The 24,126-nt window shown below is 38.0% G+C and overlaps 3 protein-coding genes across 3 annotated transcripts in view; 2 read left to right on the top strand and 1 right to left on the bottom strand.

Annotated features, from left to right (window-relative positions):
• Positions 1 to 7,548, top strand: part of c8b (complement component 8, beta polypeptide) — a 32,400-nt gene extending 24,852 nt beyond the window's left edge. The window contains exons 11-12 of the mRNA XM_084119129.1: positions 4,586 to 4,654; positions 5,448 to 7,548. Coding sequence (XP_083975255.1) covers positions 4,586 to 4,654; positions 5,448 to 5,602 — 224 coding nt within the window. The 3' untranslated portion in view covers positions 5,603 to 7,548. The remainder of the gene's footprint in view (positions 1 to 4,585; positions 4,655 to 5,447) is intronic.
• Positions 5,770 to 20,420, bottom strand: c8a (complement component 8, alpha polypeptide). Its single transcript, XM_084119128.1, has 11 exons — positions 20,247 to 20,420; positions 20,066 to 20,177; positions 19,646 to 19,793; positions 18,493 to 18,640; positions 17,691 to 17,880; positions 16,601 to 16,783; positions 14,975 to 15,215; positions 14,724 to 14,843; positions 14,474 to 14,631; positions 11,480 to 11,705; positions 5,770 to 8,250 (listed from the first exon to the last, which is right to left on the bottom strand). Exons 1-11 carry the CDS (start codon positions 20,345 to 20,347, stop codon positions 8,102 to 8,104), a joined length of 1,776 nt encoding a protein of 591 aa, XP_083975254.1. The 5' UTR covers positions 20,348 to 20,420; the 3' UTR covers positions 5,770 to 8,101.
• A 979-nt stretch (positions 20,421 to 21,399) lies between these two features.
• LOC311087548 (uncharacterized protein) overlaps positions 21,400 to 24,126 on the top strand; it is a gene marked incomplete at its 3' end in the record, with an annotated part of 37,574 nt that continues 34,847 nt past the window's right edge. The window contains exons 1-2 of the mRNA XM_084120873.1: positions 21,400 to 21,501; positions 22,200 to 22,983. Of these exons, the coding sequence (XP_083976999.1) occupies positions 21,493 to 21,501; positions 22,200 to 22,983 (793 nt within the window). The 5' untranslated portion in view covers positions 21,400 to 21,492. The remainder of the gene's footprint in view (positions 21,502 to 22,199; positions 22,984 to 24,126) is intronic.

The following is a 24,126-nucleotide window of genomic DNA, read 5'->3' as shown; positions in this document are numbered from 1 at the left end:
GGTACCCCCAACCCTTCTAACCAGTGGCGCCACTCCTCCAATACTAACTTGACTGACAACAACTCTCTGTTACCAATGTCATAATTACGTTCAGCAGGGGATAAACGATGAGACAAAAACGCGCGGGGATGCATCCTGTCGTCTGTGGGAGAGCGTTGGGATAGAACTGCACCTACCCCCACCTCTGACGTGTCGACTTCCACCATGAACTGACGTGAAGGATCAGGGGTAATTAAGATGGGGGCTGAAACAAAGCAATCTTTCAGTTTGGCAAACACAGCCTCGGCTGTGTCTGACCACCTGAACGTGGTTCTGGGGGAGGTCAAAGCGGTCAGAGGTGCGGCTAGTTGGCTGAAGTTGCGAATAAAATGCAGAAACCTCTGTAGGGCCTTACGGGAATCTGGACTTGGCCACTCTACCACAGCCAGGGTGGGAATTATACCGCGGCCACGCGGCCATGGCCGCCGTTGCCCTACACTTTGGCCTTCATGCCCCGTGAAAAAAAAATCATCGTACGGCCACAGTGGCCTGTGTGCCCTGGCCCTGTCCAAGTTCCATGTATAAAGCGCCAGTGCGGCAAAGTGGGCTTGCTTTGAATTACAGCGAGCAGGAATCTGATTGTTTCACACGGACCGTTGTTCAGTGTTCAGGAAGCACACCATAGCGCGTGATACATTTTGAATTTAGTTGGCGCGATGGCGGAGAGTAAAGATGTCCATAAACGGCAGAGAATGTCTTAAGTTTGGGATTGCTTCCTTTCAGCGTCGCTGAAACAAGGTAACGATTCTGTCCCTCGCATTTTTTTTTTAACCCAGCGCCAATATTTCCGCCCGTGCCTAAGCCTATACATTGATGTTCGCTAATTTTAATCCCATACTGTATTTGTAGTGATGTCGTGATGCGGTTTGACTAGATATGATGTTTAGCTTTGATGTTTTTAAGTAGTAAACGAACGTATTCACGTTCAATTGCAAGAGAGTATAGCCTAAAAAAAGAACCCCTTCACACACACACACACACACACACACACACACACACACACACACACACACACACGCACCCTCGTCTCTCTCACGCGCCAGTCAGACCAATTGCGGCAATGCATCACATATGCTTAAACTTTTATGTAGCCACGCAACAATAATTTCAGCATGCATTCACTGTATACACCGGGACGTGATGGAGGAACAAATATTGAATTGCAGTCTTTGCGAGACCTTGTTTGTAGGCAATGTCACAAAAAACAACAAAAAATGAAACTCCCCAGCCTGCTTCTCCAAATCTCGTACTTTTGGGGAAGACATAATCGGCTAGCAAAGTAATTGAGCATAGAACATTTTCAATTAACAAAAAAATATAATACTACAAAACGTGCTAATATACTTCAACTAGCCTAAGTGAAAAACAAAATGCTGTTCTTTTTCTATTTAACAAAATGCATATTTGCAATAAAACATTACCCTTTTCAAAGCTACACTTATTTTTATTTTTTATAAATTGTATACATTGTGTACCTGTTTGGCTTGATATTTTATATTCATTTCATTTATTTTTGTTCTCGGGTGGGTAATTTGCAGAAGGTGCAATCCTTTTTTTGTAATGTTGTATTAAGAAGACAAAACTAAGGCCAAATGGCCTTTACTATTTAAGTTTGTATTCATAGTTTTACATGTTATACATGTTTTACAGTATAAAGTTGACTTAAAGGACAAATCCAGTGAAAAATGAAGCTAGGGGTAATTAACACATGGTTACCGAGTCGATCGTTCCCTGCGATGCGTTTTCATGAAAATCGAATGTATAGAGTTTTATCTTTAAAAACAGATTAGCTCATAACAGTAGTATATGGGGCACAGAGTAAGTAAAAATAAATCGCTAGTTAATACCACTAACAAGGCTCAAAATAGCCTCACACTAACACGGTAACATAATGAGGGTCCTTACATACAAACCGAAGCATTGAGAACTTTGTAAGTGTACAGACAGTTTAATAAGAAGATACTTTATAAAGACAGTACATTACGCGTTGACATGCAGGAGCCATCTTGGAAAACAGATAGGATAGCTGGTCGATAGGAATTACGTTTGTGAAATCTAACGTAGCACGGCGTTCGTGGCTCGATTAGTCGAGACTGTTTTCCAAGATGGATCCTGCATGTCAACGCGTAATGTACTGTCTTTATAAAGTATCTTCTTATTAAACTGTCTGTACACTTACAAAGTTCTCAATGCTTCGGTTTGTATGCAAGGACCCTCATTATGTTACCGTGTTAGTGTGAGGCTATTTTGAGCCTTGTTAGTGGTATTAACTAGCGATTTATTTTTACTTACTCTGTGCCCCATATACTACTGTTATGAGCTAATCTGTTTTTAAAGATAAAACTCTATACATTCGATTTTCATGAAAACGCATCACAGGGAACGATCGACTCGGTAACCATGTGTTAATTACCCCTAGGTTCATTTTTCACTGGATTTGTCCTTTAACTGTATTGTTATATAATTGTTGGCACTGGCACTTATAAACACTAAATGGGTAAAAATTACAATAAATAGTCTTAGTTTTGGAACCAAATGTTGGAGTTGGAATAAATACCTCTGTTTTTTTTTTTTTTTTTTTTTTTGAGAAATAAAAGCCAAATGCTTGATCATTTTACAGCCACATCATTTTCGTTATGCATTATTTGTTTTGGTTGTTTAAAAACACACTATTTTTTTTTTTTATCCGATTATTTTATACCTTCTGGATGAAATGGTTCTCTCTCTCACACTCACATGATATAGAGGACTGAATGAATATTTTGAATGCTTTTATTGGCATTTGTGGTGTTTCTGAATGCTTTTATTGGCATTTATGTTGTTTCTATTGTTGTGTGAGGGTGTATACCTTCTGGATGTAATGGCTCTCTCTCTCTCTCTCTCTCTCTCTCTCTCTCTCTCTCTCTCTCTCTCTCATTAAAAATGTTTTTTTTTTTATTAAAAAAGTCATAATCCATGTCTTATTCCAAATTAGGATGTTATGGTATCAATCTGAATGGGAAAACCATCGAATTGTACTCAATGGCCTTTGTGCCCTGTCATATGGCCTTGGTGCCCCTAAAAAAAAAGAAAAGGTGGAGGCCAAATGGCCTTGCCCCTAAAATTACATAATTCCCACCCTGACCACAGCCCTAATCTTCTCAGGATCCATACGCATTCCCTCAGCCGAAACAATGTATCCTAGGAAAGGAACAGACTGTGCATGAAAAGCGCATTTCTCCGCCTTGACAAAAAGCCCATTCTCTAGCAACCTCTGAAGCACTCGTCGGACGTGCTGAACGTGTTCTTGGAGAGACGAGGAAAAAATCAATATGTCATCCAGGTAAACATATATGAACTGGTCAATCATGTCTTGGAAATGTCTCATGCCTGGAAAACCGCTGGGGAGTTGGACAGTCCGAACGGCATGACCAAATATTCAAAGTGCCCCCTGGGGGTGTTAAAAGCGGTTTTCCATTCATCCCCCTCCCTGATGCGGACCAAATGATAAGCATTACGTAAGTCCAATTTCGTGAAGATCAACGCTCCCTGCAGTCTCTCGAAAGCCGAAGACATCAACGGCAAAGGATAAGTATTCTTTACCGTTATGTTGTTCAGCCCCCGGTAATCAATACAAGGTCACAGAGATCCATCCTTCTTCCCCACAAAAAAGAACCCCGCCCCCGCTGGAGAAGAGGAATGGCGAATGAACCCCGTTGCTAGAGAATCAGAAATATATTTCTCCATAGCCTCCCTTTCTGGAGCAGAAAGCGAATAGATCTTGCCCTTAGGCGGAGACTTACCTGGCAGTAGATTTATAGCACAGTCATAGGGATGATGCGGAGGAAGAGAAGCAGCACGAGACTTACTGAACACCTCCTTCAGGTCGCGGTACTCTGCGGGCACGTTAGATAAATCCATCGTCTCCTGCTGAAACACAGAGACAGAAACAGATGGACAGGCAGACACTAGACAAGACTCATGACATTTGGGCCCACACAAGACCCACACACAAATAACAACATAACACGAGACAAAAAGGAAACAATGAATTCATGAACCGTGACACAAACAGCAACAACAACTGAAGCACAGAGGTTTAAATAGACTGGTTAACAAGGGGCTGACGAGGGGCAGGTGTTGGTGACTGATGTCATGGGAAATAATAAAGGTAACTATGGTGACAAACAAGGTACAAGGCAAAACAGGAACCAAACACAGGAACCAAACACAGGAACCAAACACAGGAACAATGGGGAACTAAGAATATACTTCAACATAAAAGTCCTACTAAACACAAGACAGTACAGGGATCGTGACAGTATTCATTTATTAATTTAAAAATGGGAAACTATATGTCTTGTTGTGGTAACTAGGAATACAAATGGAAAAACTGACTCTGGATTGTTGAATTATTGAAACACCATTGAGAGGTAATGAGGAATTTTCATCTCATCTGCATTGTTTTCACATAATTTGTAAATATTCTAAGTATAACAAATGTTGGTATAGTTCCTTTGATCCTTATGAGATAATATGTGTAATAACTGCCTGTTTCTCTCGATAGGCACAAGGTGTATTTGTATTTGTCCAGCTGGTTTCAGAGGAGTGAGCTGTGAGATCACCCAACGAAAAGGTTTGTCTATCTATAAGAGAGAGATGCTTTGGCCCGTTCTCAAATTCTGCACTCGATGTGGATGCCCATTCGTTTCAAGAGCTTTCCCATATGTTAATTTAGATTTAGAAGTTCTGATTGGGCTTTTTAGACCAGCAGAAAGGGTGCTTGTATTAATGCCAGAGTATCATGCCGTTTTCCTTCATAGAAATAATATTCAGTTTCAGTTTTTAAAGTACTTTATTAGCATTTGATAGTGACAGTCAACTGACCATTATATCAAATTTAAGAGAAAAGGTACTAGAGGCCATGTTAAAATTGATGTTTCAGGCACCGTGTGCAATGGAGTCACTATTAAAGTCTTTAGATATACAAAAACGGTGCACTCATATTACAATGAATGGGAGAAAGTGCAACACACAGTATGGCAGAGTAAGTCCAGCCTTCTAAATAAAAGAGCCAATCGCTGATTGATAAAGTCATTGCATCTCTGCAGCTTCTAAGTTTTAAAAATATTAAACATAGTTTTTAACAAATTCAAAATGAATATAGACTTTTACATAACAGAATATTGCTATGCATCAAAATATAACAGTTTATCTTCTATTTCTCTTCTGCATTTCAGTTTGCGTATTAAGCTAGTTTACTTTAAACTTGGCATTGCATAATATGAATATTGTTGGCTCTTATGACAAATTGCATGTGATTTTATTTTTATTTTCCTCATTTGTAAGTCACTTTGCACTAAAGCTTGTGTTAATTGAGAACTCATAATCTAACTCATGCATGTTTCTTGTCATCCGAACACTCTCAGCATTGGCGGTGGATGGCAGCTGGAGCTGCTGGTCTTCATGGTCCACATGTTCAAGGAGGACCCAGCTTCGCACCCGCCAGTGTGACAATCCAGCCCCGCAGAATGGAGGAGCAGCATGTCCTGGGTCTCAAGAGGAATCAGCGGATTGCCTCTAACATGCATGTCATCTATCTATCTCTCAATCTATCTATTTCACAAACTGTCTTTTTACATTTCCGGGGTTTCTCAGAAGCGGAAGCATTCATAGTTAGCCATCATAAACTTCTATAGTGCTGAACAGGAGATGACAGCAAAAACAATTTGCTGTAATAGCAAAAGAATGAAAAAATCTGTGGTAGTGTTTCCATGACTTTCCAAATAAGGGAAAATTTTGATTACAGCATTCACAGCATTTCCTTTTTCATTTACTGCCAAGGTAATATAACACAATACAGCATGATAAATGTGCATTACATTTTTTAAAAAGCAAAAATAACAAAAGAAACATTTGCAATATTGATAAGTAGAAACGCGTCATCACAGTCTGTGAAAAGGGTCCATAGTATTAAAAAGACTTAACATAAATAAAATCATATCGTTACACATTGTTGTAAAAACATTACTTTACTCTGCCGAATATGGTGGGCATACGTAAATAAATACATTTCTTTAACCAGAGCTGCAATAATTGCTAAAAAAGTAATTATTTCACTGATATTCTCTGTATGTGTGAAACATGAAAATATGTCTGTATTTTTCCCCACAATTGTGACTATTTTCATGACAATTAAATATATTCTCATTATTGTAATTTTTCAGATGTTTTGCTTTGGGGGAAATTTAGTGTTAAGAAATTAATGTTAATACAAAAAGATTTTCTTTAAGCAAAATGTCTTGATTTTAAGCTGAAACATGAAACTGACAGAATGTGTTAGCATTACAATCTACCAGTTAACTGAATGTTTATTGCATCAGGTAATGACATATTCAAGAAGTCCTACAATATTGGCCTCAACAGACAAACACCGCTACGCTTGGACAACACTAAATTAACTAAACTAGATATTCACCTACACAGAAAGTGGTACTTTACATTTTGTGAAGCACTTTTGCTGCTCCCAGTGTATCCGGGAAGTATTCACAGCGCTTCACTTTTTCCACATTTTGTTATGTTACAGCCTTATTCCAAAATGGATTAAATTCATTATTATTATCAAGTTGATTGGAGTCCACCTGTGATAAATTCAGTTGATAGGACATGATTTGGAAAGGCACACACCTGTCTATATAAGGTCTCACAGTTAACAGTGCATATTTAGCTGCCTCTGCGTCCTGAGATCGGCTTGGACTGGCTCTTCTTGCGGACACTCGTTTAAGCGCTGTTTAGGGAACCATAGGGAACTTCAGCACATTGAAATTAGCAAGTGTAACGTGTCCCAGGTTGAAGGGAATCCACTCTGCGTTGTGTTGATGGATTGAATAAAGAAACTTCAACCCTCTTGCTGTTCAGCACTGTTTTTATTTTCTGCATAAATATGAAATATAAGTTGTAAACATGTATTTTGTGACTCTCTGCATAAAGCACCATTCAATGGCTTGTTGAGCCACGAGACGACCTCCTCTTTGCTCGATATGAGGTGAACTGAGCGAGCTATTTTATATATGAACGCACATTGAGTTAACCTGCTCTCTATAAAGCTAACATAACACAGAATGTAACAAACATAACATGAAGGACTGTACACAAAATGACAACATCTGTATGAATGAAATATGTATTGTGGCTTTCTCTGCATACAGTATGTACAGCCAAGTGTACATGCCATCAGAATGATTTCTTAGTGTGGTTGCAACTAATATTTTGGTCTGTTGCTTCTTATTTTAAGATAATGATATGAATAATATATAATAACTGAATGATATATAACCAACACTACGAGTCAAGAGGTTTGGGCACACTTAACTGAATTTATTATCATTCATGAAACATTAAACACAGACATGATGTTTTAGTAAAATTTTACTGATGTCATTTGTGTTTTTTGTATGTTTGAATTTGATCATTATCGAAACTCTGAAATGCAAGATGAAAAAAAAAAAAGTCAATTTTAGTGCCTTTTAATGAGAACTGGGGCTGTCAAGTTCCAAAAAGGACATAAAGAACACCATAAATGTACGACAAGTAGTCCATATAATGTCTGTGCTCTTCTCCTAGCTTAGAGTAACATACAGTAGCTTCAGGAAGTTCAGCTGATATTTTTGGAGAAAACATAATCTTGATTTCAAATCTCATAAACACTTCTCACTAACCTTATTACAATTGATCACATAACATTTATTTCATTGGTAATTTGTTTCAACAACAAATGAAACAATTAAAAAAAAAATGTTTTCTGCCTTATGTTGATAGGACACTACAGATAGTGATAAACAATAGAAGAGGAGTAAGGGGAACATGATGAGCCACAAGCCGGCACTCAAAATCATTCATCTGACAAAACAAAGTAACATATTTTAACTAAATTACAACATTAGCTAGTAAAGGTAAACCCAAAACAGTAATTTAAATTGGTTCTTGTCTTACAACCAAAATGAGCATCAATGGCAGACTCAATATTGTATGCAGACAGAAGTGGTGTTGTTTGTAAAACTGTCAACATGAGAATATGAGATTTTTAACAACTTCTCTTCTGATTACTGCTTCCTTGACAAGGCAGACCTCCGTCTTTTGGCGGGGGATTGTTGCATTCCCGTGTTCGTGTCTTTGCTCCAGACACACATGGGGACCAGGAGCTCCAGCAGCTCCAGACTCCGTGTGTAGGACCTGTCAGAGGGAATATGAGCTCTGTGAACGCCTCGCTTAACATTCATCACCTCGTCTGATCAGGCGGGACAGATCATATACACCAATAAAACACTTGATAGTAAAATGTGAAAAGCATATAGACATTTGAAGTGTGTAGTGCAGTGGGCCTGTCCCAATACCAACACTTGCGTTCTTGGCCACTCGAGAGTGTGTGCAAATGACAGAAAGTGCACAAGACTTTCCCAGGTCGGATAAATTCCCAGAAATCACATGGTGTTGAGGAAAACCTTACAGTGCAAGTCAAATTAATTAGATTACATATAATTGGTTTGTAACATAAAGTGTTACAGATTTTATTGGTACAGAGATGAGTATGTGTATTTTCTAAAACGTTTTCAACTGCTTTTTACCACTTAATTTGACGCACCACAATTAAATTGTGTTGTGTTGCAAAGGAACTACTGAACAGAGTGCAAAGTGAATATCAAGCTAGTAGACATGTAAGTAGTCAAGTGCAAAGACCACAAGCGTGGCTATTGGGACAGGCCTCATTTATAAAATAGAAACTTTCCTACATTGATATTAACATAATTTCTTAAATGTGTGTACAGAACGCATGATTCAGAGAACGAACGTACGGAAAAAAAAGAGAGAAAAAAAACTCTGAATGCCTTCTTTCAGATGTGAGGTTATAAATCACAAATGCTGAATGGTTTCAGATCTCCGCCTTGTAAACGCTGCCTAATAAATGTCATTAAGTTATAAAAGAGCATCAGTCAACTTCTAAACACTTTACTTACGAACGGCCAGCGGTAAATATTGCTTAGATTTCCAAATACCTGCAGTTCTTCGTCTCTCTGCCACAAGGAAATGTGTGTACATCTGCTTAGATCCTGACCTACTTTTTCACATCAAAATTTTTTTTTTACATTTTTTTTGGATTTTAGCGTATGCTCTAAGTTAAAATCTGTGCATATGCATGTTTTATAAATGAGGACCACAGTGTTTCCCAACCCGGTTCCTGGAAGCACAGAGTTGGGAAACACTGGGAAACCCAAGTTCGAATCTGATTAGTCATAATAATAATAATAATAATAATAATACACTTTATTTATAATGTGCTTTTCTCATAAGCACTAATGTCCACAACTTTCACTTGAATTTGGCAGATTATTTTATCCAAAGCCACAAACAGTGCATTCAAGTTATGTTTGAAACTGCACCAGTTATAAAACAGATAGTTACGGCCTTTGATTATGATTGGCTGAGAAAATGCATTTGAAGCTGCTGTAAAATACTCTAAACAAACACCTGTGAACTGACCACATTACATGCATGCAACCATTCAGCTAAACATTGCTGAAGAACTACATCACTTGGCAGAAAAGTTATTATTTGCTGTCAATAAATGATTAGCTCTTCTAAAATCACTGTAAACCAGGGCTTCACCGGGGAATATTGCTTTAACACATTATGATTTTGTTCCACATATTTTTGCTTGGTCACGTCATGGAATATACATGAAACAAATGTTTCTAAGTGCATTTTATAAATCACGAATCATGCTAAAATCATACACATGTAAATAGGCAAATCAATTCCACCTAAAAAACAGCCATAAGTATCAGGACCAGAGCTGAGAAACACTGTAATAGAGTAACTGTGTATTATGGTTGAGCATAACTTGGACCCTCACAACTCATAAGGGCTGCATGATTCGTTGAAATTAAACCGCAGAAGTACGATAACGCACATCATTCCAGGAAACTCCTTTGGGCATCATACTATCTGTAGCTTAATAAACAGAAGATTGACATGCTTTGATTGATTAAACATGACTAATAAACACACGACTGCCTTATTCTGTGTAAGAAGGCACATCATCTCACAGGAGGATTTGTTCAAACGTTTGTTATGAAGTGAGTTTGGAGTAAAAACATGTTATTAAATGTCATAGCATGTCATAAATGCTTCTCATGTTTGGAAAGAAGTTTGATATGTTGCTTTTTCAAATGCACGTAATAAGCGACTCAAACTTGTGCTTTCAGAGGGAGCAGCGTTTACTACTGATCACTGAGCCGTACTTCACTGACAAGCTGCACATAAAACATTATCACAGCCTTTGCGGTTTCATAATCGCACTAAGCCAAATCGGTTTAAGCGCGATTTCATGTTAACTGCTAAATTAATCATGCAGCCCTACAACAGCTATATTATAATTTGTTTTATTCACAGATGTTACATCCCCCTCTACTGCAGGATTGTCAACTTTACACTTTCAACAAGTCCACTTTTCTGCAGGGTTCAGATTAAACACACTTGAAAACTAATCAAAGTCTTTAGAATTCGGCCTGGGACACAATAGAAGATTTTAAAATCTTAACCGATTTCAAAACTGTGTCTGAGACCACACACCTGTTGATTGTAGTAACATTTCCACAGTGAGACGAGATCTCACGGAGACTCACGAGAAAAGAAAGATCTGTTTTGTTATACAACGGAGAAAAAAAAGAAAGTGTTTGATCTTCTTTCTCAATACTCCACTTTCATGGCATGTTTGTGGCTGCCAAGTTTTGGCTATAGAAGCACTCAACATCCGGTTGGTGAAGCTCGCTCGCTCTCATTGGCTATCATACGTCAGAGGCAGCCAGATCAAGAGTTGGGTAATATCAAACATGTTCGATTTGGGATAGTACGGGCTCCGACACCACCGGGAGCAGTAAAATAATCATAATGACACCACACGATTGAGGATTTTTGGACAAAAAGTCATTTGCGACAAGCCTCGAATTGGTCAGATAGCGTAGAGGTGCAAATTGGACTCAAAATCGGGCTTAAAATCTTCAAGTGTGTGGCCAGCCTTACCAGAAAGTTGAAGGCAGGTGAGCAAACCTCTGCAGTTGAGAACCCCTGGACTACTGTATGTCTCTCTTCAATTTGTTCTTTGTCTGACACAAAATGTCCATGGTTTGGGGCCTCCAGGAACAGGGTTCAGAGACCCTGCTTTAGATGTTGGCTGCGTCTGAAAGCTTAGGCCACAGCCCTGCAGAGTTTAGCTTCAACCCCAATTTAACACACCTGACCCAGCTCTTCAGGCTTATGTGAAAACTACAGGTGTGTGTGTGTGTGTCTTTCAGACACAGCCGTTATTTTTATTTTGAATAGAGTTTTGCCTCTTCTGACACTGCCAGTACTCAAACCACATACATTTGTAAAATAAGAGTGATACTTTGGTAAAGTACATTACCTTTTCTTTCAGTCTCCTCACAGGCATTACCTCTGTATCCACTTTTACATAAACAACTGCACGCAGTCCTGGAGAGCATGGGGACGCCGTTATTCCTGCACGGGGCACAGCGACATGGGTTGAAGTTCTCCATATACTCTTCCCATGCCATCTTCAGGTGGGGCAACTTTGTGCGCAGCTGCTCGGCTGATGTGCTCAAGCTTACCAACTCGAATATTGGTGCAATCTATGACAGGACCAAGAAATAAATATAAATAGTAGCCTATATAGCTTAAAATGAAGATTTCAAACAGAGAGTTTTGACAGAGATCAAAATTTGGGTTGATAATCGTACATAATCAGTGACCCAATGCTTGACCGTATGATTAAAAACGCTTAATGCCTGCTACAGTCTGTGCAATTTCGGCAATCCTATCCATCTTATTTTGCAATGCGGAAGTAAATACGATGAAGTTTCGCTAGCCGGTAGGTAAGAAGCCATGTTATGGGAGCTCGCACACTGACCGCCTGACATCTTATGAGACATTTTCAATTATTTTGTGTTGTGACTCGGAGTAGACGGGTCTTCGATGAGCGTCTCAGCAGCTCGTTTAATGAATGCCATCTCTGCATATGCTATGAGTTTGGGTTGCTTATGATGTTCATATGGGAACGCAATGTGCGCCATTTCACCAGATTTGTAATGTAAATTATCTATAAACCTACGCCAAAACAGGAGAATACATCAATATGTTTCAGAATAAAAGTTTAAACCCTCATGAGTGTGTGTGTTTTGATGTCCACATGTTATTGTTCAAGAAATTACAGTGGCTGTAACATTTTTATCGTAAAGAAGTGGCCAAATATTAAAGGGATATTCTTCCGTGGGTCTGCCAGTAACGAAGTGGAAAATTTTGACGGTTTCTCACAAATGTGTCGCTCAAATACACACAAGAGAAATACATAAACAACTGCTGCTTTTAGAACATTAATAACGTCATTTAACATACACCGTTTCACATGTACTGCATTGTGTCACACATTTAGCATGTGCGTGCAAAGAGCTCAAAATGGCGATTGAACAGTTAATGCAACAGATACACTTTTAACTTTTTGACTAAAGCATAAAAATAACAAGCAACTCTCAGTGCCATTGTGTTCACACATTACAATAATGCTTTTAAACAAAGCCGACGAGCGCAGATCATAGGGCGCCTCACGTCCACAGTCAGTTCTGCTGCGTGGATTATGGTCAAAACAAATTTCTTGCAGGTATTTTTTAGTCTTGAACGAGCTATTATGGCACACGCTAACTGCGCAAAGGACGCCAGTCTGTCTGTGCGCTAGTGGTGAACAAATAGAGCAAGATTAATCGCACTTTGGCAATTGAACATGAAATGAAAAAAAGAGGAGGAAGCAAAAGAGAAGAATATGGTCAATTGTCAACCTGGCATGACAATTCTGCAAATGGAGCTTGAGGGAAGTACATTTAATTTTTAGCGGCATGTCGCGTTGATCAATACACCATTTCATGTTGCATTTTTATTGGATAGTCAGTAGACGTAGGTCATAGAAGCAAACACACTGTAAGATGATCATGCTGAATTTATAGTCCGAAAATTATCGCAGACTATCTTTGGTTGCAAGACCTTGACAACCTCCCTCACTGTAGGACGTATAGGGCCACTGTTTAGGAGCCACGACCATAGAAATCTCCACGACTGGTCGTCTTTCATCTGGGACAGCTCAAAATCATACAGTGTGTACCGGGCATTAAATGGAGAGAGTAAAATCCTGTCGATTTGCTTTAATAATCAAATGTATTGCTGACATTTAGGCTCTCAGTCTGTGTGTTTCTTGGGCACTCAGTCTGATGGTTTGATTGGTTAGTCGTACTATTTTCACTGATAGAAGAAACTAAATAACTGTTGAAAAATGTCTTAAATGTAAGATATTCAATATTAATATTTTATAAAGCAATTAATGTGATTTTCATTTACAACCTATTTTTAGTTTGTTTTAAACATTTAAAAAAAAAATTTTGAATTGTAAAAAAATAATAATAATAATTCAGCATTATGGGTCAAACATTTAACCCAGGGTCAAAACAACTACAGTAAGTGCTGGGTTTGTCCCTTTTCAACCCAGCGCTGGGTTGCCAAATACCTCAAATTGTGTTGTTTTTAACCCTGCATTTGTATGCCATCCTAATCAAATTTCCTAGAACCTGACGGAAAATGATTTACCTAAAGTATATATTTATAGCTCACTGTCAAGTTACATTTACACTAAACTCTACAGAAAAGTGGACCTCAAGGGCCAGAGTTGATGAAACTAAAGTTTAAGAAACAACTAAGTATCCTCTGGTGCTCTTCTGTCATTTTTGACCGAAAAACTTCAATTTCATTGAAATTTCATTGGAAATTAATGGGAGACGAATTTCATCTAGTGGAAACTTTTGGTACTGTGGCCAAACAAAATCTTACTGAAAGCTAATTTTTTGAGATATCAAGCTCAAATGTAGAACATAACTTGTTTAGATTTTAGATTTAGCTTTGATTTTCTCAAATATAAGAAATATTTTGAAAATATATATTTCATATAAAAAAATTATTTAATTTTTGTGCATTTTTCATAACAATACATGTAAAATCTTGTTACTTTTTTTTTTAAGTTAACTTTTTTCACTTCAGCAATAATCTGCCAAGTGTCGTCTTTCAAAAAAAAAAAATCAAACTGAAGTCTGTGCTCTAAAGTATTCAAGATTTATGACAGTTTAAGTTGGACATTTAATTGTTAGTTCTACGCTCAAAAAGTGAATAAATGGATTATAAATACAGCGTAAATATAATTGAGTATTAAAAAAATCACCTAAAAATACAAAATATTAAATAAAAAACTTTATCAAACTAAAATATACATTTATTTAATTTTTTTTTTTAAAAGAAGAAGAAAATCTGTCGCAAATCTGTACTTTTTGACCGACCTGCGAAGAGCAGGGCAAGGCAAATTCACCTCAAACTCAATTAGTGCAGGGTTATATTTGAGACTCTTCCCCCAATCCTTGTAACTTTTGGCATCTCTGATACCCAAACTTCCACTGCTGGAGCCTGTGTCTCCACCCTTCACAAAGCCAAAGACATCCTCAATAGCACTGTTGGACTGATCACGGACTGTGGAAAATAAAATAATAATAAAAGTTGAATTTTAACAAGTATAAAACCAAAAGAAGAAAAGAAAATGCATGGGGCTCCAAGTTACATACCCTCATCCATTGTTCCAACTTTTATACATGGTTTTACTTTTCCTGTAATTTTGATATTTTTGGTCAATGCCAGGCCCAAAGAAAGACCAATGCACCCTCCGATCTCTTGCCCAGTTTTTTCTAATAGTGAAAAGAATGTGGGAAATGGCACAAGTACCAATTAGATTTTCTAACTTGAATAAAGTTAGCTAAATACAGTTGAGTCATTTATTTTAGATACTTTATTTGGGTTGTATATGTAATTTACTTACCATTTCTTTCCATGGCATTCTTGTTCACAACAGCAACATAATCAAGGACCCCACCCATGGTTCCCTCTGTGACATAGTGTGTACCATATTCATTGAAGAAACTGGAATATGCACCGAAACTGTACTGATCTGGCAGATCACCCAGAGCCCAGAGCATGTCCTCATCCAGAGTCAAGTCTTTGCTTCTCATCTTAAACTGAGCCGTTTGTACTGTTGACAACAGCCTGACAAAACCCATCTCCTAAACATGAAAAGGAAACAATGGATGGGGATTATTAGGAGGCCATGATTGGCAAGGGCCAATGGATATGAGCATGAGCCCGTCTGATTAGTCGTAGCGGCGGTGTTGCTACAATCTTTAGAGATATTCTTCATGATACTCAGAAAACAGGACACAGGTTTAAATCATTTGAAGTGCTTGTGCTAAATGTTACACTCTCATAGGAAAATGAAAATCCATACTATCTCTTGGTTTGGTTATCGTGTATAGACCTCCAGGGCCCTACATTGATTTCCCAAAAGAGTTTGAGGATTTTCTCTCAGACCTATTGTTCAGGGTCGGCGTTTACACATGGCAGTTGCCTGATCTGTGTCAACTTCTCAGTGCACCCAAACACACTAATGAACTAGAGGAAAAGACTAGCAGTATTTGCACCATTTTCTCTAATACATTAGAAACTGTTGTGCTTATTAAACTAATCTCTGCATCTAAACCAACAACATGCCCCCCTACCACCACATCAATCTATACCCTTACGAAAAATAAGTTTATTTAGGCCTAAGTGTGTTATTAGTATACTTCTTTTAAACAAAAAAAAAATAAGAAAGTATACTTTCAGTCTACTTTTTATGTACTCCTCAGAAATCTAGATAACTACTGTAGAATAAAATATTTTCAGAATGGAAAGTTAAAGGTGTATTTCAAATATAAAAAATTAAATCCTAAATAGGAGCATAGTAGTATACTGAAAGTGCAAAAAAAAAAATGAATAGTAATATAATTTTATGCTCACTTAAAGAACGCTTACAAGAATAATTGCAGTATAAAACTACTAAACTAGTAGTTTACTGAGAGTACACTTCAAAAGTGTACTTGTATAAACTAAAACATTTACTACAAGTATTAAAATAGTAAACTACTAGTATACTTATAAGTTCACTTGTAGTACAGATGCAGTACAAATGAGAAACATAGTTGTGAACTAGTTTAAGTGCACTTAAAGTTTACTACTATTACAGTTATAGTACACCTAAACGTGTACTTTATATATTAAAAAGTGGGCTAATTTAGTCCCATGCAGTATTGAAATAGTACACTTACAATTTACTAGTAAATTGATATTAGTATACTTACTACATAAAGTATACTTAGAAATATACTTGAACATTACTGAAGTATACTTCATAAAATGAACTTGAAGTGTACTTCTTTTTTGCAAGGGGATGATCAAAAGCATCCTTAAATTCTACAGCATTCTTAGTGGCCAGGAGAGACATTACAAGACAGAAGTGTTAAATACAGCTAGTGGCTGGGAGAATCTTAACAAGCTGAAGGCTTTACAAACAAGCCCAAATATGCAACTGTTATTCTGGAAATAACCCACCCCCCCCCCCCCCCCCCTTTACCTTATTATTGTATTGTGATATGTTGCTGAGAAACTTGTATTCAATACTAAATTCCTGACCAACTTCCACAAAAGCGACTCTCAGTGTTGCACCCAAGCTGAAGGATCCTTCTGTCTGTCTTGCTCTGAGAAGGCTAACGGCATCCTCATGATAGTCTGACGCTTCCTCAGTAGTTGCTTGTGCCTGGCAAGGACAAAAGCACAGTCAGGGGATGCGTCTCAGTCGTAAGGTTGCATTGTTAGGCTGTGTCCTTCTTTTACCCAGTCCCACTCAGCATTAAACACAGGAACGAGTCCGCGTGGGCCTTACTAGGATACAGCCTTCTGATTGAGAAGAACCCAATATGTGCAATTCAGATTCTTTAAAAAGAATTCAGATTAGTTAAATTTGCATTTGTGTTCACTAAGATTTCTATTTAAGGATTGTTTGATTAGCATAAAATGCTACATAGTCATTCTCAGCAAACGACGCCATTTATGTGCTATATGTGTCCCCAATAACTTACTAATAATGATAGCATTATGCCACAAACAAAAGAGCATGGATTAGATTCTGGAAATGCATGAACATGTTAATAAAAAAATGTAAACTCTGTATTAAACACAAATTGACCCAACTGTTCTAACCACATATTTAAGATTTGGGTTACTAGTTTAAGAATCAGCCATTGAGAAACCCATATTGGTTGAGCAATAATCTAGAGGATAATCAGTGTTTAAAAACATGTAGTTTTTTATTTGCAGTCTGAACCAAGTTGGTGGCCTTAACACACAAAATATGACAATTGTTGTCTCGCTTTCAGTTACAATATTTGCTTAATAAAGCCAAGTTTAAGATAAATTATCCAAATGTCCATATTTGCTTCATGATTGGTATTGTAAGCCTTCTAAAGCCATTGCATAGATCTCAGGTTCGTATTAACCTTTGTTTTCAAACAGAAAATATGATTCCTTGAATGTTCAAAAGTAATTATTTCTAACATAATGATGATATAAAAAAAACCACACACACTCATGTGCAGAATAATAAACATTGAAAGTAATGAAGTTCTTTTCTGCCAAATTAAGAAGCCAGAGATATCAGCGCTTACCATTATCTGATATGTGAGGAAGTTGTATGGTTTCCGGTAATATTTTTCAGCATCATCATAGCTGAGGTGTTCACAGAAGGGGTCGTACGTGAGTTTCCGCCACTCTCCATTATAGATGTATTCACAAACACCTCCAAAGTATCTGGGATCCAGAACATGATTCATGAAAGCTCCAGTTAAAGCATTATATCTGGGGGAATTAAACAAACAATAATTCAGAATTTGGATACATGTTGTACTTGTTAAAATGTACTTGTAAACATAAAGCTTGATTATCTGCCAAAAAAGTTTCCACTTGGGCAGGATTCCTGATATTTAGCATTAAAAGCATACTATGTTGTCATCATTTGCTCTCCCTCATGTCATGCGGGTCCAAATATCTGTAGATATTTTGAAGAATGTTGTGAAGCAAACCGTATTGGAGACCATTGACTTTCATTCATATGCAGACATTATACAGTAGATCTGAATAATATTGCTTCAGATACTGAAATGCTTTTTGAGTAACTACTGTACATTGATACTGAAACAACTCTGGAAGTGCATAAGACAAGATAATAGACACATTCATTTTCAATTTTATATGAATGAATAAGGGAAAGTGTAGAACTGGTCATCAACATATTTACATATGACACATCTAAACATACATGTTTTCTTAATAAATAAACTCATAAGCTGCAGTTCTTGTCTTAAAGGTGATATCTCTAATAAAACATACTTCCAATGCTGAATAGCACGGTATTTCATTATTAAAATAAACGTCACGTGTGCATTTCCGCATCAGTCTACTGCTTCTCACCCTTGAGTGGCTTTATCAGCTCCTGGTATGATCAACATGTCGGTACATTTGGTTTCTCTTCTATTCACCACTTCACAGCCAATCTCATCGTTCTGACTTACACAGTCTATTTCATCATTGCAACGGAGCGGCTGTCCAATACAGCGTCCTGTGAGAACACAGACAACACATTTGAAGGGGACCTATTAAGCAAAATTCACTTTTACATGGTGTTTGAACATGTGTGTCAGCAGTGTGTGTACTAAATCACCCAATAATGCTAAAAATCCACCCACTCCTTTTTTCATCCCCATAAATCATAAACAATGTCTCAGAATAAGCCGTTTTCAGTTTCTATGCAATGTGACGGCACACATGCTTAAGCCCCGCCCACGGCTGCTGACAGACCCCGCCCCATTAGCATAGGCTCCGCCCATCAGTGAGCTGTACACAGTCCGCCATGTTTATCTCCACACCAGAGCATTTAACAGCAGCATTCAAGTAAGAAATGTATTCTTATGAAAGCTACTGAAGTTATTCAGTCAAAAGCAGTGAATGGTTTTCTGTTTTTCTCTTGTTGTTTGACTCATATTAACAGCATTTATAGCAGTAGGTCCTGTATATTACGCTGCTGTCACTTTAATACACAGATCTAATATACACATGCGATTTCTTTCCCTGCTGTTTACGTTCACAGACATAGCCGACTGTTTATATGAACCTTGTGTGTTTTTGACAGAACCTTGTGTGTATGTGGACAGTTTAAGCACAATAAGACGTGAAAGAGAAGTAAGTTTAATACTCACGCGATGCGCCGTCTGACATTCAGCTTTCTGTGCACTCAGAAAACCATATATCAGAAGTTTAGATTAATTTGGCTTTAAAACATATGCAGATAATAAACTTTCATCATGATGAAGAACTGCAATGTCACGTGACCATGAGCGATAGAGATGATAATCAAAACCAAACAGATGTTTTTGTTTTTGGCAGAGTATCCGAGGCTCCGCCCTCTTCTGGAAAGGGGGGCGGGGACTCAGCAGCTAATTTGCATTTAAAGATACATGCACGAAAACAGCACGTCTTTCCTTCCACTCAAAAATGGGCTCTGAGGACACCTGAGACATACACACAGACAAACGTGTAGAAAAAAAAGGCAGGCAGAAGTATTTACCAGCAGGCCCACAAGCAAACATGTCCCCACAGTGGTCTTCCTGGAGTTGGCAGTCGTCCTCTTGTGGACACTGTCTTTCGTCCCACTGACTGTGAACACACTGCTGACCACCGAACTGAGACGGCCGCTCCAAGTACTGGAAGCGAAACTGTGAAACATCACAAACGGTTTAAATATTCATTCTCAATGCACATCAGCTTATATGCGTGTTACCAGTCGCAATATGATCACTTTAAAATGTTGCTTATGTTTGCATTACAGCTACACTCATTTGTTGGCCAGCAAATCTCCTATAATGCATGATGTCCACTGGAGAGAACAGATATTTTTAATTTATTTTAACCTCATTTCAATGAACAACAACAGGCTTTCTATTCCATATTTGTTGGTTTAGATGCATGTCTATAAATATGTTTGTACCGTCTTGTCGCTACATGTGTTACAGGGCGACCAGTCCGTCCAGCTCTTGAGTTTACAGTCGATAGGAGGGGGGGTATCGACTCCTCTGGTGTGTCTCGAAGATGCATTAGCCCTGAAGAGACACAATATGTGAAGAGTACAACATGAAAAAAGCTCCTAAAAGTACAGTATCTATCATTACCTGTTACTTGATGATTCATCAGTTAATCTGGCAGAAACATGGTAACTGAAGCATTCTAGAAAAAGTCCAAATGTACAAACAGAAAACAGAAATCGGCACATAGCTGAGATGGTTGGTTGGAGATTGATCTGAGACCTAGGTCCAGTCTACACATTGTTTGTCAGTATTATTAATGATTGACAGCATTTCGGGGAAAAGAATCTCTAGTCACTTTTGCCCAGAATGCTCCACCTCTAAGCAAATACATGACAAGTTTTACATGGAGAATTAGGGTTGACTGGCATTGAGTCAAAATAAACAGTAATTATTACCAGATTGTATTCTGGCCATTATAAATGCATATGTCACTTTGCACACATAACAAATCTGTAGAAAAACGAATAATGGCAGAAAATGACCATTTTCTTTAACCCTAAGGCTTTACCACAGCACACATTTACATATCTGAAGTCTTTTGACATATACCAGCAAATTATAGCCTAGATGTAGTAATGGGTGCTTTCGAAACATTAATTTGTTTCAAAGCGGTGATTCTATGTCACAACTGTTTCGAAATGTCAATGTTTCGCTAAATAAATAAATAAATAAATAAAATGATTCGCCGCTAGGCGCCATCTCTATGAACCCAGTGTCTATATGTGATTTTTACCTGATCTCGGATCAGTCTTATAAATTTGTAGATATTTAATGACACATTTTTATAATAAAAATAAGGATTTTATTTGTGGCTAAAAGCCTGATTAAACAAGCTCTCTATAAAGAAAACAAATCAAGTTAATAAAATAACTCATATTATAAAAACACTTGACATTTAATCGTAGCCTATTAAGATGGTTTCTTAATTGCATACATCTTCAATAAACGTGATTTGACAAGGGTTTTTATCAGGTTTTTATGCATGTTTGTTCTGCATTTACACTGTTCTGACCAGCAGGGGTCTCCAGGGTGTGGCGTTTCCAGCGCCACGTTTCTCGTTTCTTCGTTTCTCCTCGAACGTCGCCAAATAAATGTAGGATTCTCTCATTTGCCCGCTACTCCCTCGCCTTAGTTTCAGCCAATCAGGTGTTCAACCCACACGCAACCTAATTAATATTCATAAGCCAATCCTTCAACAGAGTAGGCGGCGGTTTAATCAATCAATAAGACCAAAGCTCTGATGCCTAAACGTGTTTTGCGATTATTTTGAAGATATCATGTAATGCTTATAGTTTAATACGCTCTTGCCCAAGAAGGAGACCGAACGACGATGGAACAGGTAAAAACATTGTTTGGGATAGATAACAAGCAAAGTAAAAACGCCAAACAGATCCTATTTTGTCAAATGGATAGATGGGTTTAAATGGGTCAATAAGTACACTTAGTTTAATCACAAATACCTGTATTTTGTTTATATGGAGTTGATGTTTTATACTGAAATACTCTATTTCAATCAATCCCTTATGAAATTAAACGTGGGTTGAATTAGTAAAAGTGTAGTAATGGTAAACCATGAATAATTTGTGGTTACCATGGTTTAATTATACTAACCATATTTTTTTATTATTATTATTTGTTGGAAAACCATGATTAGTTTTTGGCTTTATTTGTAGTAAAACCATGGTTAATTTGAGGTTACCGTGGTTTAACTTTACTAACCATGTTTTTTTATTTAATTTGTAGTAAAACCATGGTTAATTTGTGGTTTAACTATACTAACCATGTTTTTGGGGGGATTTATTTGGATTAAAACCATGGTTAATTTGTGGTTACCATGGTTTAACTCTGTGTCCATGTTGTTTTTGTTTTATTTGTAGTAAAAGAAACCATAGTTAATTTTCATAAGGGATGTGTTTGCCTACTTATTTTACACTGTCTCTTGAAATGTTTTGATATGTGTGTGCTTAAATGTATACTTAGGCCTATGACAATTAACCGATTAAATCTGTTACCGTTTGCGTTTCATGTGGACTATAGGAAGCCTGCAGCAGTTTCAGATCCATAAGGGCCAAGTTTCAGCAAGAGCTCCAGGTGAGCAACAGACCTGTGCTTCCCGAGAAACCCAAACGCCCCCCAACAGCTGGCGTGGGCCGCTCTGGTCCGATAACCATGAGCTTGAGTTCAGCTGTGGAAACCAAGACCCCTAGTCTACCCCGGAACATTTTCAGAGAAGACCTGAAAACATTCGCAGGAAGACGGCCTGTATCTTTCCCAAGCTTTCCCAACACACCATCTGAAGTCAGCAGCTCTGGTGAGGATGGGCACAACAGGCAGTCGCTCAAACTTCGTCATTTGCCCCTCGTGTTGCCGCTTTCAAACGAGCCAAAGCATGATTCTTCAGCTCCTTGTTCAAAGGGAATCACATCACCTCTCAAATGCACCAGGAAGCAATTCCCTACACTTTTCAGCTTGACCAAAGTTTCAGCGTGTGGCAAAGAAACTGGTAAAAATGGTCTTAAAAGTACTGTTAGTGTTGAGACCGGAGAGTCAAACCCGCGTGCGAGTCTCGAGCGTTCTGCTACTCCTTCCCCGAGCGAGTCCCTGACGGATTCGTCCTCTGGCACGGGGAGTGTTAGCCACTTCTTTGACCAGCATGTGTTGAGCACGCTCGAGAAAGCCAAGAGGAAGCTCTCCCACAAGAGCCTGCTGGTGTGCGGCCGACCCAAGGGCTTCTACATCAGTAAACCCACAGAGAGTCCTCCATCTCCTGCTGATCGTCCAGTGACTTCATCTCCACTGAAGATCAGCCGAGCGCCACACAGTGAGTCGCAGAACTCTCCATCATTTTACATGGATGCATACGGTACCGGTCAAAACAATACTGTTTCCAGATGGCTTATGCTCATCAAGCCTGTGTTTATTTGATCACCAATATAGAAAAAACGGTAATATTGTGAAATATTATTACTATTTAAAATAATAGTTTTCTATTTTAATATACAAAAGTCCCCTTGTGTTGAAAATCCAGCTTTTAATGTTGTTTATGTGTATATGTGGTGTTTTTAATCTGCTTTAAGACAAACCATGTGTAAATTCATAAGTCGACAGCATTGCTGAGTATTTTCTCCTTAAAACTGCAGTGAACCAAAGACAGTCTCAAAAACACGCTTTGAAATCGCTGGTGTTTCTGACGTCACAAACTACCTTGTAACCAATCAGATCAACGTGTGATCGTCAACCAGTGGATCTCTGAGCTGAGTGAGTGGAGGCGGGGCTCATTTGCATATTCATAGAACCCGCGCATACTAAATGAGGCAAGGGTGTCGAGTTACATTCAAGATATTTTAATGCATGAAGACATTTTTTTTTTCAAGATAAGTTTAAATTAGGGCTGGGGGAATTAACGCGTTAATCTTTGCGATTAATTTGAGATGCTTAACGTGTTAAAAAAATAATAATGCAATTAACGCTGCACTTTTTTTTTTGCCTCATTTTAATGACTTCCTGTTGCGGCTGCTATTGAAAAGGCCGAACATATGCCGTCCCGCCCCTCCGTGTTCGGCGATCAGGTTTCATTCTCGCGCAGCTTTCATGAGCAGGTCTTTTCCACGCAGTGCTCTCCATTCCGTGTGTGTGTGTCGGCCGTGTTTGCGCTGCGCGTTCGGCCCAAACGCTTGAATCATGTACCGATCACGCACTGGAAAAGCAAAGTCCGCTCAAATGGTAAAATGACCTGCTCTGATCACATGCTCTGGTAATAATGGCTTATTTTATTTTGATAATTAGTAAAAAAAAAAAAAAAAAAAATGTTAAATTGATTATGTTGATTGATTATCGAAAAAGAATAATATATTGATGTTTAATATTATTTTAATACAGGGCTATTTTCTGTTCCTTTTTCCCCCGTTTGTGTTGTTTAATTTAATTAGGTGATTCTAAGTTTAAATATTGATGATTACAAGCT

This window comes from Abramis brama (genome assembly GCF_963993115.1).
Source record: "Abramis brama genome assembly, chromosome: 7".
Taxonomy (NCBI): Eukaryota; Metazoa; Chordata; class Actinopteri; order Cypriniformes; family Leuciscidae; genus Abramis; species Abramis brama.
The sequence above is the reverse complement of the archived record's forward strand: the minus strand, read 5'-3'. Positions and strand labels throughout refer to the sequence as shown.